Raw genomic sequence first — 17,054 nt, 5'->3', positions numbered from 1 at the left:
TTTTTATTTTTAAATAAAGACAACGATTCTCACTTGACCATCGCAATGCCACAAGATATGTGATAAGAACAGGAAAAAAAGAGTCAGCTGCAGTTTGTTACTCCCAAACTTTGTGTGAGTTAAAGCAAAACCCAACTTACTTTAAGTCATCAATAACTTTAGCTTGCTCATTGAGTTCTCTAATATCGACTAAGCGTTTCACAAATTTTCTTCCTCGCTGTTCTCCAGTTTGGATACTAGAAGCTCCCTGCCGTCGGTGATCAACAATCTCCTATTTAAAATAAACATTTAATTAATGCCCTCATAAAAAATTGGACATTAGTGCGATTTAACAATAGGTAAAGTGAATTTCACAGCTTAAAATTTGGACTAGTGCATGCAAAAGAATCAGTTTCATCTCAAAAGGCAGCTGATTTGATTTTTTCCAGTGATCCAAACCCCATCATTCAGTTAGACACACTGTAACTACTACATACATGTCCCCATGAGCAGGATCTGCCTGCTTTCATATGTGATCTGCTAGACTGAAGAGAATCACACTTCGCTGACCCCAATAGATATTCTACAGGAACAGAGTATCGATGGTTTGGGGGGCTCAAACCCAGCAGGTGATTTACAATCCGCTGCCCAAATGTTAGCTTGCGTGCATCTCCATATAATGAACCTCCACCTGATTTCTAAACAACAAACAGGCACATTAGTGTTCTGGGATAACGTTTTCACTGTTGGCTATTTAAAATAGCTATTAAAGAACATCTGTTAAAATGTTTTTATGTGAAACCAAAAAGCAAGGTCAGCAGCACGTTGGGTAGAAATAACGAAAAAGAATTTTTTCTAATTTGCTTATGTTAGTAACTTACTTTCCTGTTAAGAAAACCTATCAACAGCCACAGTTTTTCCAATTCAGGTACCTGAAGTGAGGTACTGTGTCTCCACATAACCCCAGCAGAAATATAATCTGTGATTTCTTGTCTTTGAAATATGGAGTTAGAAAACTAACACACAAACTTTTTTAATTTGCAACAAGAGTTATATGAGCTATAAGGAGTAGCATGCTGGACTCAACTCAAGACTAAGATCCTTCCATTTGACCGAAGATTTTGTCACGCCTTTTCCAATTAGTAGCACTTATTTTGGTTGATTCACTTACTGCATGTACAGTGGGAGACATAGTGTCAACTTCATCCTCATCTGAAAGGTCAGCTATGTTTACAGAGTTGAGGTCAGCAATATCATCAATATCTTCTTCTCCTGTCAACGTTGTGAGGGTGTTGCCTAAAGCATTCAGTCTTTTCCCAATGTTTGGATCCATGTGGACATCAATACCACACATCTTCCACAACACATTCAGTGTCCAGGTTCCAGCACTACTACTTTCTGTATTTAAAAAAAAAAGTTTAATCAGTTTTTTCTCTTTTAAAAAATCCTCCATACTGTTATGTATTAGTTAGCCAAGACAGTATTTACCAGTTACAAAGAACTGTCTTTTCTGCCCACTCTGAGGAAAACATATTCTACAATGGAAATGCTTGCTGGAAGTACTTCACAGCTACAAAGTTAGTATTTCTTTAACAAGTGATGTACACAGAGAAACCTAATGAAAATACATTCCCTTCAGTCAAGCTGATGACCAGGAGAGAGCATCTCAAACTTCAGCTCTTACAATTGCAGCCAAGTATACTCTTCCAGAACAGGATTTCTAACAGCAAGAAACGTAAAGGATGTCTGTCTGCATGTAAAAACGCTGACGTATTTACAGTTTCAAGTCTCGAATAATGATGCTGGAAGATGTTATAATATATGTGTAATGTGCCTGCTGAGTACCCTGTCTTCTCAGGATTTTTCTAATGAGCGCCACCTTTCAGCATCAAAATACAGAACTTGTTTTAAGCAGAACTACACAAGATACTTCTTACTTTTTCCTTCTAAATGGATTCATCCTGGTTTTTGCCATTCACAATTCCATGTGAGGTAAATTTTTAATAGTTGCAACATGTGTTTCATTTTTACGTCTCCTCAGCACAAAAAAGCAAGCAGGGACAATGAGCAAAACTACAGGGACAGGAGACACTGTAGATCCAACACTTGGGCAAAGAGACGAGAAGAAGCAAGCAGCAGGTATGATGACTAAGACAGAGATTGCCAGGTATTTTTGAGGCCTCTGGAGAATGTCCAAACAACTGAGTAGGAGAGACTGGGAAGAGAGGGAGTTTGGGAAAAACAGAAGCCGTCTCTGGAAGAGGTGAGGGAGGAATGGGAGCTCAGGATGCAAAGTCTCAGCATTAGAAGGACTGGAAGATTTAGCAGTCTCTAGGATAGGAAGCAGTAGGACAACATTGCTGTTACAAAGGACTATTCTCCAGCCAAGGAACAAACACATATACACTGTGTGTTTTCCTGCAGGTAAAAATCTAAAACCAGTGTTGCTGATGTAACTCAAAACCTGGAATAGCTTGAAAAGATAGAGCAGATAAAAACATTGAGGAGTTTTACCAGGAAAACAAGATACTAAGCAAAACAAAAACCAAACCACCAATTAAATTACAACACAGTTAAAGGGTTTAAATTTCATTTTTTATGAATGCTTTATTTATATAGGACTTGATTTACTAAAAAAGTGTATTACCTGCTGCAGCCTGTCCTGTTGTCCTGGAACATACTTCATATGTACCATCTGGCACAACGCCTATATGAAGCATATGAAGCACATACACTGATTAGGCAGACAATCAAAGTTGCTTTAGATCAGCCCTTCCAAATTCCACCTCAGTCTCTTGCCTTCCACTATTAAAGCATAAGTGGTGTTGGATAGGAGGTTTAGTTGTAATTCCCGTTTAATGACTTCTCTTATTTTGTAAAGTGAATCTACTTGGTAACATCCAAGTTTATATTAACTTAAAACTCCATATAAATTCTAGATTCTTCACCATAATGAAAGACATATATATAAATGAAAATAATCTCTACTAAACTATTAAAAACTTACTGGGATCTTATGAAATTATACAAAAACAATGCATTCAACTCTTCCAACATCTCTCAGACAGAACTTAAATGCTTACAATGAGACATATAGCAACAAAGTTATTAATAAGGAGAACAACAAAAGGAATACAACCTTTTAGATCCATATTATTTTGCTTTCAAAAGGCCAGAGTCTTTATCTTTCTGGGGAAAGTTCAGCAGTTTTAAAAGTCACGGGAAAGGGTAAAAGTGGATTTATCTCTGCAACACTATTGTCCAGTATGAAATCACAGCCACTTACATGCATTCATGACTAGATCTCCTCTTATTTCTGGTTTCCAGTCATCCCAACTTGTCTCAAAGCCATCAGCAAAGCGGATACAGAAGTTTTTAAAATGACCTTTGCTAACTAAAGACTCTGAGGAGCAGGCAGTGATTAACGTGCTTTCAATAGTCAGGACTAAAGCAGAACCAGTGTCAAGATCTGCAGTGTGGTTAGACTGGAAAACAAAAACACAGAGAGTATTTACTGGTTATTGCAATGTCTAAGTGATATTGTACATATGTTAACTGCTGTTTATCTTTCCCTATTAGAATACCGATCCCCTTCTCGTATCTCCTTGTATTTTTCCTTCTCTGCAGAAAGTTTCAAAAGCATCACATCTGTCCATACAATGTCTTGCATTGTTGTTTTCTAAATGCAAGACCTACATTGTCAATATATTGGGGCACTGGGACTCAAGCTCATCTGGAAAAGGAAAGAAAATCCATGTTTGATCAAGGACTAGATGATCAAGGGCTATGAACCATATGGCCCCGTGACCACAGAACACAAGCCCAGGATTGATTCTTTTCTGCAAGAAGGGTTGCACATGAGTTGATTGAACAACAACAAAAAGTAGCTTTCTTTTTTGTGATTTTTTGTGCTTATTTTATTACCTACAATTATGCAGAGTCTTAAATACAGACTGATTATTTTCCAGCCCTTTGTATATGAATGTCTATAATTTTGTTTACCTGCAAAAAAAGCCCACATATTCCCTTTTATAAAGCTAGACTTCTTTTGATCCAGCATAAATACTGTAAACATGCTATTCTATATACAGCTTAAGACTTCATAAGCCAGAATGTATTTTTCATTTACTATAATTTGTAACACATAAGAGCATAAAATGCCATCGGCTTTGTCCATAGCTGCCAGATAGAAGATTCACAATCAAAATGTTATGTCATTATGATTTCTAGGTTATTGGCCTCATTACTCCTTTACATTTCTACGTATTATGACTATTTCCTTCTACATTGTTAAAATGATTCATTTCTGTTATGGAATTAGTCCCCATTAAGAATACTCCCAGTTCAACATAGGAACAGTCTCTGAATCCAAGGTTTGCACTCAAAGCCATCTAACGTTATCTATCCTAATACTCCACCGCTTTGTGTATTTTTTAAACTGCTGTCAAATGGCAATGTAATATTTTCAATTTTATACTTAAGATGTGCTGATCGCACCTTCACCTTATATGAAGAGACGGGCATAATTGCAGTCATTTCTAAGAAAGGAAGAACAGAGGGAATACAGGTCTGCACAGAATGGTTTCTTAACTGAGAATAAACACAGAGATTTTCAAGAAAGCTAGGTCCACTGACTTAGGTACTTCCCTGTCTACCTGGAGAAAGACTCAATATGCAGAGCTAAATGTCAAACTGGGGAATGTGTTGGATCGTGCTGCATTGGTTGTCAGGAAACTCAGCAAACTGCACAGCCAGTGAAGGAGGAGCTGCATGGCCACAAAGCATTACCCTGGGAACACATTACTGAGACATTCATCATTAAACTTAAGACTCAAAGGTATTCCAGAAATATAATGCAGCGCACGTTCCCTGACAGAACAAGTTGCATTAACACACTGCACAATGCACTGCGTAGGCGTTACTTTAATACAGAAACTAGTTAACTGCACATTAAAGAATACATCATCCTGTGTAATGTATTAGACTTACCCTGCACTGCAATGACATACTTTGTCAATGACTACATTTTAAGTATCTTTTTTTTAACCCAGCCTGAGTTCCTAAATAAAAGTGACTCTCTGAAAAGCATGTATCTATATCTATATATTTCAAATAGTTATTCATATTCTCATTCCTTGTTTTAATTAAACAAACAAACGAGTCAGAACATCACATTAAAGCCAATAGTTTTCAGAGGTTTTCTTTTTCTATCTATCATCATATGAAAAATAAAGGATTAAGTGGCATTTGTGATGGAAGCTTTCAAGAAAATATGTTCCATCTGAAACATTTCCAAGGACCTTCCAAAGTGCTGAGCTCATATGTGGTGCAAACAAGAATGCATTACGCTCCCCCAAAACATGCACACCAACTGAAACATGCATAACCTAGTTGTTCTATAAATGAGAAAACCATTTCTATTACAAGCAATGTCATTAGTGCAATTATCAGCATCCTATGACTTTTGCGTTGGTGTGATGAAAAATTATATTTATGGACATAAAAGCCATGTACCACATACAAATGGAAATTTCAATAGAATACCAAGAGTCACGTTGCTTCAGACAGTTTGATTACCTGAGGTGTGTTTGTGATAGGCAGGCAAATTCCTAAGTCATTGACAGTCAGCTGAAGAAAGAGGGTCCCAAAAGCCTGGGCAGACGTTTGTTGGATTCCAGGCAGCATATCAACTACTTCTTTTGTGGCCATATGAATATCTTTATGTAAAGCCATTCTCTGTTCATTCCAGTTGTCATATGCAGCCTTGTAGTTCAGCCAAAATAGCACAGCTTTATGAAGAAACCAGAAATGCTTTATTGAAATCAACACATAAAAAAAAAAAGCACATTCACTAAATAAAGTTGTGGTTTTTTTTTTTTTTTTTTTTTCATTATTATGGTTTCTCCATTACTTTAAGACAGTGGATGTACAACAATGGACACACACATATATTCAGGATGTAGTGAAGAGGCTCATACTGCAAAGGACAGGATGGACAAAGCCAATCGTTTAGCGTCGAAGTCAACACATTAAAATACAGAAAGCGATGCTGTTCTCAGCATTATTCATTTGTGAAGACTTACAAAAGCAACTTCTTCCAAACCATCTGAAAACTAATCACCTCAGCAAATGGAATTTTTGACATTAGGAATTATTAACCCGCTGGAATGCAGTAGATATCCTAAATTTCTCAGCTACCTAACATTTTGATTTAACATGAAATATACTACATCTTGAATAATCAAGCCTCTCTGAAAAAAAATATATAGCTTCCTCAGTATGAAGACAAATTTGTAGCAATTGTCTCTTCAATACCTCTATCAAAGGCCACAGGCTGAGCAAAAACAATTGGTCTGTTCAAAGTAATGAGCACAGCTTCTCTATCTGATGAGCCACTGATTTCTTCTCGGAGAGCATTTCTTAATCCAATTCTTGTCTTGAAATAGGCAACTTGATGAAAGTCTGATCCAGCTTCTTCATAAACCTTAAAATGTTCAAAAAAATGGGAAAGCACAGGGGTTTGCAGCAGGGAGGAGTTCAGGGATGGGGGAAAAATAGTCAAATTACTGCATTTGACAAAATGTAATATTACAACAAGAAGTAAAGACGTCTCCTTTCCCCTTTTTCTCTCCTAGCCAAAGCTCCTTTGAGGATATTCTGTTTCCTTATATTAAATTCTGATAGCAGTGTTATTTTCCTTATTTATCATAAAATGTTAACTAAAATAACTATTTATATATCCAGATCCTCTATTGTGACAGTACATTTATAGGTTCTAAGATTTGTATTTGTTTGTTTCTATCACAAAATATTTTCGTATCATAGAATTAGTGATTCCAGGTAACAGTGGGTTTAAGAATATAAGAGATACAACTGTCAAACTAAGACAAACTAGGTCAAAATGTAGGTCTAGTCGAGTTTGGATCTTGTCTGATCTTATTATTTCATTTGTGTACCCTAAAACTAATAGCAATATCAACAAAAATTTTGATTTTTGACTCAGTAGCAAGGCCATTACTCTTGCAAAGGGCGAGTAAGTTCTAAGATATTAATAGCATGGGGCAGAGCAGGGGGAGCCCATACTTGACTCCATCTTTTATGCATGTACACTGGCCTTCATAATGAAGGCTAATTCTTCTGAAAAGTCATCTTCAGTCCCTTCTTGACTCAAGTGAGAGAATTTATTTTGAATGATGATTTAACAAAATATGAGAGCATATTCAGGAAGTAAATTTCCACAACTGTGTGCTGCAGAATGCTTAAACTTTTATTAAGAAAAAAAAAACAAAAACAAAACCAAAAACAAGCTGAAAAACCAACCAACCAAACTCAAACAGAAAATTAACACCCTCGCCAGCCCCCCTACACTTTACACCCACTCCACAGCCAGATCAGAAAAGAAAAAAAAAAAAAAAAGAAAAAAAAACCCAAACCACACCACAGTACCGTAAGACAGCCTCTTGGCTTGGTTATGTATTTTTTTTAAATTGCACACTATTAAGAACACCACATGCAAAGATGTTGAGCACTAACCTGATGTTTAACAATCTGTCCTAGTGCCAGATTTAAATCCACCTGGCATTTCCCAAACAGTTTGAGGTAGCTGCTACTTCCAGGCATTGCTTTGGTTTGCAGTCTGTTTGAGAGTTCAAGTTCTATCAATCCAGTTTCAAATCTCACAGCTCGCATTGAGGGAGTTGTAGCTGTCACTTGAATTCCCTGATGAGTAAGGAAGGTACAAGGTTATCAAGATCTGGTTCAGAGACATAAGCGGGGGGGGGCGGGGAGGGAAACAAAAAAAACCCCAAACAACCAAAACAACGAAAACCCCTTTTCACTGTGCAGCAAAAAAAAGGGGACACAATCATTTTTCACAATGCAATGCCACTAAGCTATTTTAAAAGGTTACAGGAGCCAAACTCAAGGTCTTTTTCTGCATGCAGAGTATTCCTGATTCAATAAGCTTTGAGGTGAAAACCCGAAAGCCATTAATAGCATCTAGGACCACTGTTCTGTCATCGTAAGATTACCTTAAACTGTAGGCTCAATGAGTAAAGAAGAATTTTTGGTTTTTCTCCGTCAGTTGTGCCATCATGTTCATTCCAAAGAGGTATTGGCTGCTCCCCTCCTGTACACATTAAATACACACATTCAGAGTTTTAACAAAGAAAACATTTTAAAACAAATAGATAGAAAAAAGGTGACAGTGAATTAAGCCTCATTTTAAACAGTGACTAGTTGAAGATTTATAAAAACAAATATAGGTTGAAGATGGAAGACATCAGTGCAGGTTCAGCTTGTTACATATCATTAATAGCTCTCTACTAAGAATCGAGGCAGAGAGTCATGTTCCTCCCCCCGGGAAACTTTCCACAGGAAGGCTCAGAGCCTGTAAGGAGTAACACCTAGTTTTCAAAAATATATTCTTTGTCTTCTGCACCAATACATCTCCTAATTATCTGACAATAAAAATTGAACACTGAATTTGAAATTGACTGAATACTGTGCAAATTGCATGAAAAGAGGAATTGAAATCATATCAGTATTTTTCCATTACAGGAGGAAAGAGTATTCTGCGGTTATTTTATTTTTGCATTTACTTCCTCATCCTGGCACATTTCATCCCAAGTTACATATTCCCATAGGCTCTAACCTGAAGGTTCTCCTTGAGATTTGATCTATATTCAATTCTAGTTGATAGGAAGGGCTTGCTGCTGGGAAAGGCTAAGCCATTCATTCTCTCCATATATACCAGTTCTTCTAATTACAGTTATTTGGTGGTAAGAATAGGCAGTTACATCATGGATTAAAAAAAAAACAACCAAGCAACAACAGTAAATTTTTATCACTCTGTTTTGTATCTGGATGTTTTTCTTCTCCAAATAGTCTTAATAACCACCTCCTCTTTTTGTTGTTCCCCCCTGCCCCCAAATATTCTTAACTAGGATCATATAAAACTACAATGGTAGCCTAAGGGTTCTGAGCAAGAAAACTAACTCATCTTTCATATATTCTCCCCATGCATATTAGAGGCTATTTTTGCAATGACATTTCTTCATGAAGTTTGCAAGGCATTTGCCAGTTAAAAAAGAAAAAAGAAAGAAGAGAGATACTACTTGTCAATAAAATTTCTCTATCTACTCTCTCACTTAAGGGGGCATAATTTTCTTGAATGAAACTACATTAGAAGTTGGATTTCAATCTTTACATAAACCAGTGCAAAAAGTGATACGAGTTTGAAAGCGGACACCAGCTGTCCTTAAATCAATGCTGCCCTCAACTTGCAGATGGAATTATTATGAACTGTTCTGTTCATTAACTAGCTTTCATCTGTGCAACTTCACCTTAAGTAATTGGTACTTACCCAGTTTTTATATAAGGATAATGTGCAATCAATATTTTAGTGCAACAGAAACCATAATTAGAAAAAACACTTTAGTATATTACACTAATTGGAATTTTCAAGCCATGAAAATTACTTTACTGCAAGCCAGAAGGACAAAAGTTATTTTCCGCCCCCATTGTTCTGCATTCAGCACCCAGACCTATGGATTGCTGGCACCTGACCACGTTCCTGCTGAATTACCACAATATGGAAGGTAGCAGTCACATTTCAAAAATCATCAGGCTGCTACTTGCAATAAAAATTTATAGTCTGGAAAAGCAAAGAACCAGCAATGGTAATAAATTCCTCACGTAAAAACAGAGGAGAGATCGAACTCTAGAGACTGAGAAATGCTGTAAGAGAAATCTAATATAGGTTTCCTGTTTTACCACTTCATGCTCCTCTATAAAAATTGTTCTAATAGAATCATGACAGGTCTTGAAGGTTTATTCTTCCCCTAAGTGTTCTCTTACTACTCAATGCTAATATATTTTGCCTGGAACAAACATCAGGGTGTTTAAAATTTCTTTCTTCTTATCCTTCAGGGATTCTGACATCTTCAATTTTCTCCACTGCATCTTCTAACTCCCTTGAGGGCATGTCACCTGGACCTGCACATTTCTTTTATGTACGTTTGTACGCATTAATATATATATATATACACACACACACACACAGAGGTATATGAAAGGAGTGTGTAGATGCACACACAGGCACTCCTTTCACTTAGTTACCACTTTTTATTTCATCTTTCCTCATGATGTTTCCAATTATTTATGAATCTTTCCACTAAAAGTTAGCTATATTTCTATAATAGCATTTTAGGAAAACTCAAAAAGTGTTGAAATCAAGTTACTTGAAATTTCACCTGCTTTTGAATAATTATTCACATTTGTCATCCTGCAACATTCTCTCGCAAACATATATCTTTTTTCCTCTAAAACCATAATTAATAAAATTCATATTCCCTTTATTTCCCCTGGTTATTTTACTTTAACTTTTTAATTATTATTTCTTAATAGACAGGCAATACTTATTAATTATTGATTTTCCTTTTTCTAATTAATTTACTGTTTATTCCCATCTGCCAATTCTTGTTTTGACCTGAAGAACAACAAACCACTTCTAGAGTTCTTCACTTATTTTTCTGTTCATCTCCTCATCTATCATAAATTATATTACCGTATTCTTTCTAAAACTACCAAACAATAACTAATGTGTCAAACAAAGCTTCCAGTCCTTACATTTCCCCTCAGAGCAGTCACATATCAGAAAAAAATAGTATCTTTGTGTGCTGTTTTTCCCAGTGCATATGGTGATAGAACTTATTTGCTGAGTGAAATATCATTGCACGGCACAAGTTACCAGCTTTCTGGTTTGCTTTCAGTCCTTGAGCAAAGACTCTAACAGTAAGAACTAGAAAGTGAGTAGATCTATCTTTAAATGCTGTGCAAACTGTGATTCAGTCAGATAGACAGTTTTTTATGTAAGAAAAAAAATATTTTGTAAATTTGGCTGTCTAGTCAAACAGAGGAACGCACAATTCAGTATGCAATTTCTCTTGCATACTGCAAAAGAGACAGCACTGAGTGGTTTTGCAACTGTTCTCTAATTGGGTTTTTAATAACAATGCTATTTTTCTTCTGAAAATTTTTTGAGAACAGAAGCCAGCCTAAATGATAGAAATAAAACAGTGATTTCTGCAGTATACAGCATGATACACAAAACAATCTAATGAATAGCCAAATGCCTTTCTCATACAGTTCTGAAGCACGTTATCGGCAAAGAATCAGAGCTAGGAATCCAGAGACACTAAGTAATGCCAATATTGACACTATTTTCCCTGGACACAGCTGTTTTCCTTTAAAAGAATACGCTGATGTTATTTTACAAAATGCAATCTCACGATCTGCATTTTAAAGGTGAACAAAGTGAATACAGAAAGTAACCCAGCCAAGGTAATGTCACAGATAGACACAGAGGCTAGCACCCAGAATGACAAACTACCCTGCTTCCCAATAAAACATCTTGTTTCTGAGAGAGCTACAAAAATTTCCAGAGCCTCTGTTATTACTTCAAACTCCAGCTCTGCTGCTGGCTTCTTGCTGCTGCTTGGAGTGCTAGATGCGAAATGATGGTGTCTGTGAAATAAATAGCCAATCCAGAGAACTATGTAATATTGCCATCAAACGAGGTTTAAGGATCTTACTTAAAGTTGGTTTTAAGTATTCTGCTTACCTGAAACCTTCTGTATGACTTCATTTACTTCCTTCATGAACACTTTTTGCACAAATACTAAATGATTTAAAAGATCAGTTGTGAGATTATGTTCGAAGGAACCAACCTGCAGAAACAAAATTTTAGAACAAAACTTTAAAACAGTTACCACACCTACATTTTCAAAACAATGCATTTTTAGTTTTCAGGCATATCTTTTCAAGTCCAATTATATCGGTTTTGGCATAAAACAAGAACATTAAATAGTTTTGTCTTGCAATTTTTCTGCTGTGAATGCCTATCAGAAAACTGGAGGACATACACTATTAAAAGTTTATTCTCTTGCTTAAGTTCAGCTTAGACAATAAAATGCAGGACTTGATTAAGGTTCATGGAAGTAGGCGAAATGCTGCTTAATTACAGATAGTAAATCATTATCAGAACAAAATAGAAATGAGGTGTCCACCTCTAAAAGTGCATTATTCTAGTTACTGTAGATGAACAAGTTTACTGATATCTTCAATGGCAAACTTATGTGTTCAATCTAATCTTAAAGAATATTCTTAAGGAACTGGAGTCTGCCTAAGATTGTTTAAATTTGCCATTAAGATTTTAAAAATAAAATTAAAATAGAGATATTTCCTAAAACCGCTTGGAATTGGATTTTGCCTTTGCTAAGCAGCCCTTCCCTTCTGTTTTACATGCTGAGCAAATTCAAAGACCCTAAGGTCTTTCTTCAGCCAGGAGATAACTCAAATGGGTTGAACAAAGAGCAGCACCTAATTAAACTTCTCCCATAAAGATGCAAACATCAGAAGTCTCAATTACAAACATGCTAGACTGTGTTTCTGAATAGAGAAATATAGTTAGTAGACAAGCCCCGCTTTCCCCCACCAGACAGGTTTCTTCTAAGCAGCATCACTCTTCTCTCTGTGAAAAGTAACTGTAGAAATTGGTACACGCATAGAACTTGTAAGTAGAACACTCTGCGTCGAACAGAAAATTTTATATCATTTACTAAGGTCATCTATAGCTTCTCCTATCTATGGAGCTGTCTGACCATGGAAAAATAAAACAGTTATAAAACAATAAAATTCCTTTTAAATTTTTCAGTATTTCTTTTTGCAAAATATATGACATCATCTGAAGTGTTAGCATAAGCTTTCGGTTTAAAATTACACTTTATTTGTATCATCAGCATAATATACTTATGTCTACTTCACTGACGAGAAATAATGTCATTCCAAAAAAAAGTTTCTAAACATATCTTCCTTACTTATTTGCACAAAATAACATATTCAAAATCCTCCAATATAGTGGTCTTGACTGCTTAATATATTGGCTGCTCATCAAACTAAGGACTGAGAAAGTTTTATTTCAGTGTCATGTAATTACAAATGCTATATTTGGATCAACCTGTAAACCTGAGAGTTCTGGAGTAGGCAGATTATTAAAATAATATGAAGATGCATATACAGAAATGTAACAGAATGGAAATAATGAGTTACCAAAGATGACAACACCTACTTCAGCCACACAACGTAAGTAGTTCCCCTGTAGATAATAGCCTTGCTTAGCAGGTAGTTCATCTATGCTCCAAATTTGGTCTGAGTAAGTATCATGTTCTTCCATGATATATTTGCCTGACATAGTGACAGGAGGAAGGTTGAGACTTGCCGAAGGAGGAATGGTTGACATATCAGTGGCAGAGACTTTTGAAGTGAAGCGCAATCTGTGACTTGGAAGCTCAAAATTAAATCTAGTTTGGGCACCTGTAAAAGGAAGACAGGGAAAGAAAAGGTATGAACTGGCAAAAGAATCTTTCGTTTATCCTTAAATTTAAGAAAACTCTTGGAATCAAAAAAAAAAAAAAAATCTTTAAAATGTTGTTGAAGTGCACAGACCTTTACAGCTATAAATATCTACCCATGCGATTCTGGGTTTTCTAAATTTTTAAAGAAAATGAAAACTTCACTGTAATTAGATGGAGAAGGGAGTCATACAAGCCACCTCATCTGTACTGAGGTCCTATAAAAGTATTCTCAAGTAGCTTTACGAATCAGAATTTAGTTAATCAAGGATCAAACTGATTTTAGCAGTCAGAGGGAAGCTTCCTAGGAGGAAGCTATATATGAATGTATACATGTCTTCACCTGCTCTTATACTCTGCCTCTGACAATTGTGTATAACAACAACAGTGTAAATTCTATGTATGGCCCCATCTGATTGAAGTCCACATTCAAAAAAATAAGCCGATAGCAACAGACTCAAAGCTCTAGCTGTAATTCAACAGAAATATCGAGTCCTCTTGGATGCTTCCAGCAAGGCCAAACTAAAAAGCCGTAACATTTTTGAAGTTTCAGAGAACTGTTACCTGTCATTCCGTGACTCCTCATTCTTCCCATCTTATATTCTGCCTTTAGAGAGGGCAAGAGTGCTGCTCCAATAGCTATACCATCTATCATGGCACTGAATTTAAGAACTATAGGCTTCTTTTCTAAGCCTTCTGGCAGCTGTGGAAATTCATTTGTTTCAACAGGTGTTTGATTAATACTTGTTGGAGTCTTTTCAGAGGGCAAAGGAGTCGCAACATCTTCTTTGGTAGGCTGGGGCCTATTTACCAAGACAAATATCAGAAAATACTTTTTGTTATTCTGACATGACACATGACTAGCCTGATTCTCCCACATATATTCAAAGTAGCGCAAGCCCACAAACGGATGGCAACCAGCAGCATTCAGAAGTGCCATGCAAGCAGCACTTACGCAGTTGACGGTTGCCTGATGAGATCTGAAATCTGCTTGGAGAGCTGGTGAGAACTGCGCACCATCATGCTGTGCAGCGTGGCAGGGTGCTGAGGAATGTTGATGCTGATGGCTCCAACTTTCACCACAGCAGCGTTGTTTGTTTTCAGCCCTCTCTGGGCACTATAGAGGGCCTGGGATTTGGCAATACTGCATTTCACGACAGTTCTAACAGAAAAGGAAATAGGATTTATTTGCACGTCTTTCAAAACAGTTACAGTTTTATGTTAAAATGGGGTGTTAAGTGATAGCTGAATTTTAAAGTATTCACATAAGTGATTTTGTTTATAAACTACATACACATTCCTTTTTCTTTCACTTTACACACACAGATGCACTACATGCCACAAACATCTACACTACATTTAAGAGAACTACAAGTCATGCATTGCAAAAATACCTGTTAAACTGTTATTCTTGCATAATGTAAGACCATTTGAGTTTATACACTCTAGGCTGCACATACACAGACAAATTTTCACACATGGAAACAACTAGGAGCCTTCCATTTCAGCTCCTTTTCAGGAATAATCTTGAATCATCCTTTTCATAAGAAGACTTAGTAAAATCTGATTTTAGCATCCGAGAAGGTCAACGGAGGAAATACTCACTTAGCAATAAATACATAGCAAGTGATAAATGGGTTTGTGAACTAATAACTGACATTTAATTGACACATACTATTCCAAAACATGAAGTCTAAACTTTATTTTAATATTAAGGAGGATATGGTTCACTGTGGTTAGCCAAGATAAAAATACAACTGCACAAAGCTGACGGTTTTTGATGTCAGAATGAAATTTTGGCATATCAGAATTCACTAAGCTCCTATTAAAAAAGATACATGGGGCAACACAATAATGTTTCTCATCTAAGGTCAATTACTGGAGGGTTACCCAATGGAAGTGTATTATGTAGCCAGCACAGAATATTACAGCCTCAAAGACATATAGTTGTGAAGATGCAGTACAGTAGCTAAAACGTCTGAAAAAAACTGCAAAATTGCAACATTCAATGAAATTTTCTCAAACACTAAGTTTTAAGGAGCATAACTAAAATAACTTTTGTATCATGGTTTAAGTCATTCTGTAGACAGTTTGGTTTCATGGTGAAAGCTACGATAATCTATGAATTTTACTCCCTAAGTAATGTTTCTTCTGTGAAGCCCTAACACAGGGCTCCTTATTCTGATGTTAAAATATCAGCTAGCCCAAAGCATCCCAGGTGTGGAAATACAACAACAAAAAAAAAAAGACATCATCCTTCTGCTTAAAATGAAGAAATACACAGCACTGTAATGCAACCACAGGTCTATCAACAGCAGATTAATTTACTGAAGCTCTAGAAATATTTTCAGATTTTCACAGCTATGCAAGACCTACAAGCGACCTAAACCAGTTATGGATTAATATTTTAGGGTAGACTGTCAAGTAGAAATGATTTCAAAATATTTGAAGAATTTACACAAATGTGAGAGAGGAAACAAATCTTAATTTACAAGTACTTTCAGAAAAACATTATACAAATAAACATGACTTAAGAAAAGGGCAGACTTGTTTTAATCCACGTCTTTAAAGGAAAAACCACAATTATTTCTCTGTTGATGTTTGCTTATTTTCTAACTCTCTTCCTGCTACCATTCTGACTGAACTATTGTGAAGCCATTCAAGAATACATTTTTTCCCCCATCTATAACACAAAATACCACTAAGTTAGCTATTCAAGTATCACAAGAACAACTTTCAACTTAAAAGAAGTTGCAAGATGTCTTCCTGACCTGTACCAGACAGTCTAGTCTTAACCTATCATGGTGTAGAAGTTAAAAGTAAATGTAGTTTGAGTTAAAGTCTGTACTGAGTTTACAATCAATTCTGAACATGTGAATTCATACCATTTTAAGCACTTCCTTAATTAAAAAAAAAATTACACCAATGCAGCTGTCACAGGAGAATCAGATTTCAGCAAGATTAACTGTGTTTCTCTGCTAAGGTATTTCCATATTTCGTGCAACAAATGAATTTCACTGTCACTTGTCTGGTCTACAAAAAGCCTACTTCCATGACGGAATGAGATGCAGAACAACTGTGTGGCTATACATTTATTTGGAATGAGCACTGCACATTATGTATCTGCAGTTTGCTTACCTACAGTGATATGCCTGTAACAGATCTGGTTGAATATTATTAAAATCATTAATTGATATTTAAGTTATATACCAGTAATGCATTCAGAAGTAATTCTGTGTTCTTGCATCAATTCCACAAATAATCACTCTGCAGATAAACTTGTGAACAAAGTCCTTTTTCCTCTAGAGAACTGGCTACAAGGCTACCACTCAACCTAACAGATTTTAGAGAATGTTAGTAAAACGGGGGGAAAAACATCGGCAGGAGGCCCGTTAACACACACAGAAACTACCACACTGAGTCAGATGAAAATTCGGGCAGTAGCAGATACTTGGGGCATAAATAAAGTGATCCTTCCCTTAATTCCAGCCATCAGGGGTTTACTTTTTGAGCCAGAGGCTGCATTGTGTTCATGACTCACCACCAGACCTATCCTACATGGATTTGTCCAATCCTTTTAATCATTTGTGCTTTTGTTGACCACATCATATGGCAACGAATTCAACTGTTCAGTGACAGACTATGCAAAAAAGTGCTCTCTCT

The 17,054-nt window shown here is 36.2% G+C and overlaps 1 protein-coding gene across 15 annotated transcripts in view; it reads right to left on the bottom strand.

Moving 5' to 3' along the window:
• BLTP1 (bridge-like lipid transfer protein family member 1) overlaps positions 1–17,054 on the bottom strand; it is a 125,459-nt gene that overhangs the window by 28,319 nt on the left and 80,086 nt on the right. For all 15 annotated transcript variants that reach the window (XM_082316198.1, XM_082316206.1, XM_082316211.1 and 12 more), the window contains 12 exons: positions 14,347–14,553; positions 13,956–14,194; positions 13,109–13,353; positions 11,603–11,708; positions 8,010–8,107; positions 7,513–7,698; positions 6,295–6,463; positions 5,557–5,768; positions 3,266–3,464; positions 2,627–2,686; positions 1,151–1,377; positions 141–271 (listed from right to left, as the gene is read on the bottom strand). In XM_082316198.1, coding sequence (XP_082172324.1) covers positions 141–271; positions 1,151–1,377; positions 2,627–2,686; positions 3,266–3,464; positions 5,557–5,768; positions 6,295–6,463; positions 7,513–7,698; positions 8,010–8,107; positions 11,603–11,708; positions 13,109–13,353; positions 13,956–14,194; positions 14,347–14,553 — 2,079 coding nt within the window. The remainder of the gene's footprint in view (positions 1–140; positions 272–1,150; positions 1,378–2,626; positions 2,687–3,265; positions 3,465–5,556; positions 5,769–6,294; positions 6,464–7,512; positions 7,699–8,009; positions 8,108–11,602; positions 11,709–13,108; positions 13,354–13,955; positions 14,195–14,346; positions 14,554–17,054) is intronic.

The sequence above is a fragment of the Platalea leucorodia genome (genome assembly GCF_965183815.1).
Source record: "Platalea leucorodia genome assembly, chromosome: 6".
Taxonomy (NCBI): domain Eukaryota; kingdom Metazoa; phylum Chordata; class Aves; order Pelecaniformes; family Threskiornithidae; genus Platalea; species Platalea leucorodia.
Note: the sequence above shows the minus strand (reverse complement) of the source record. Positions and strands in the feature narration are given on the sequence as shown.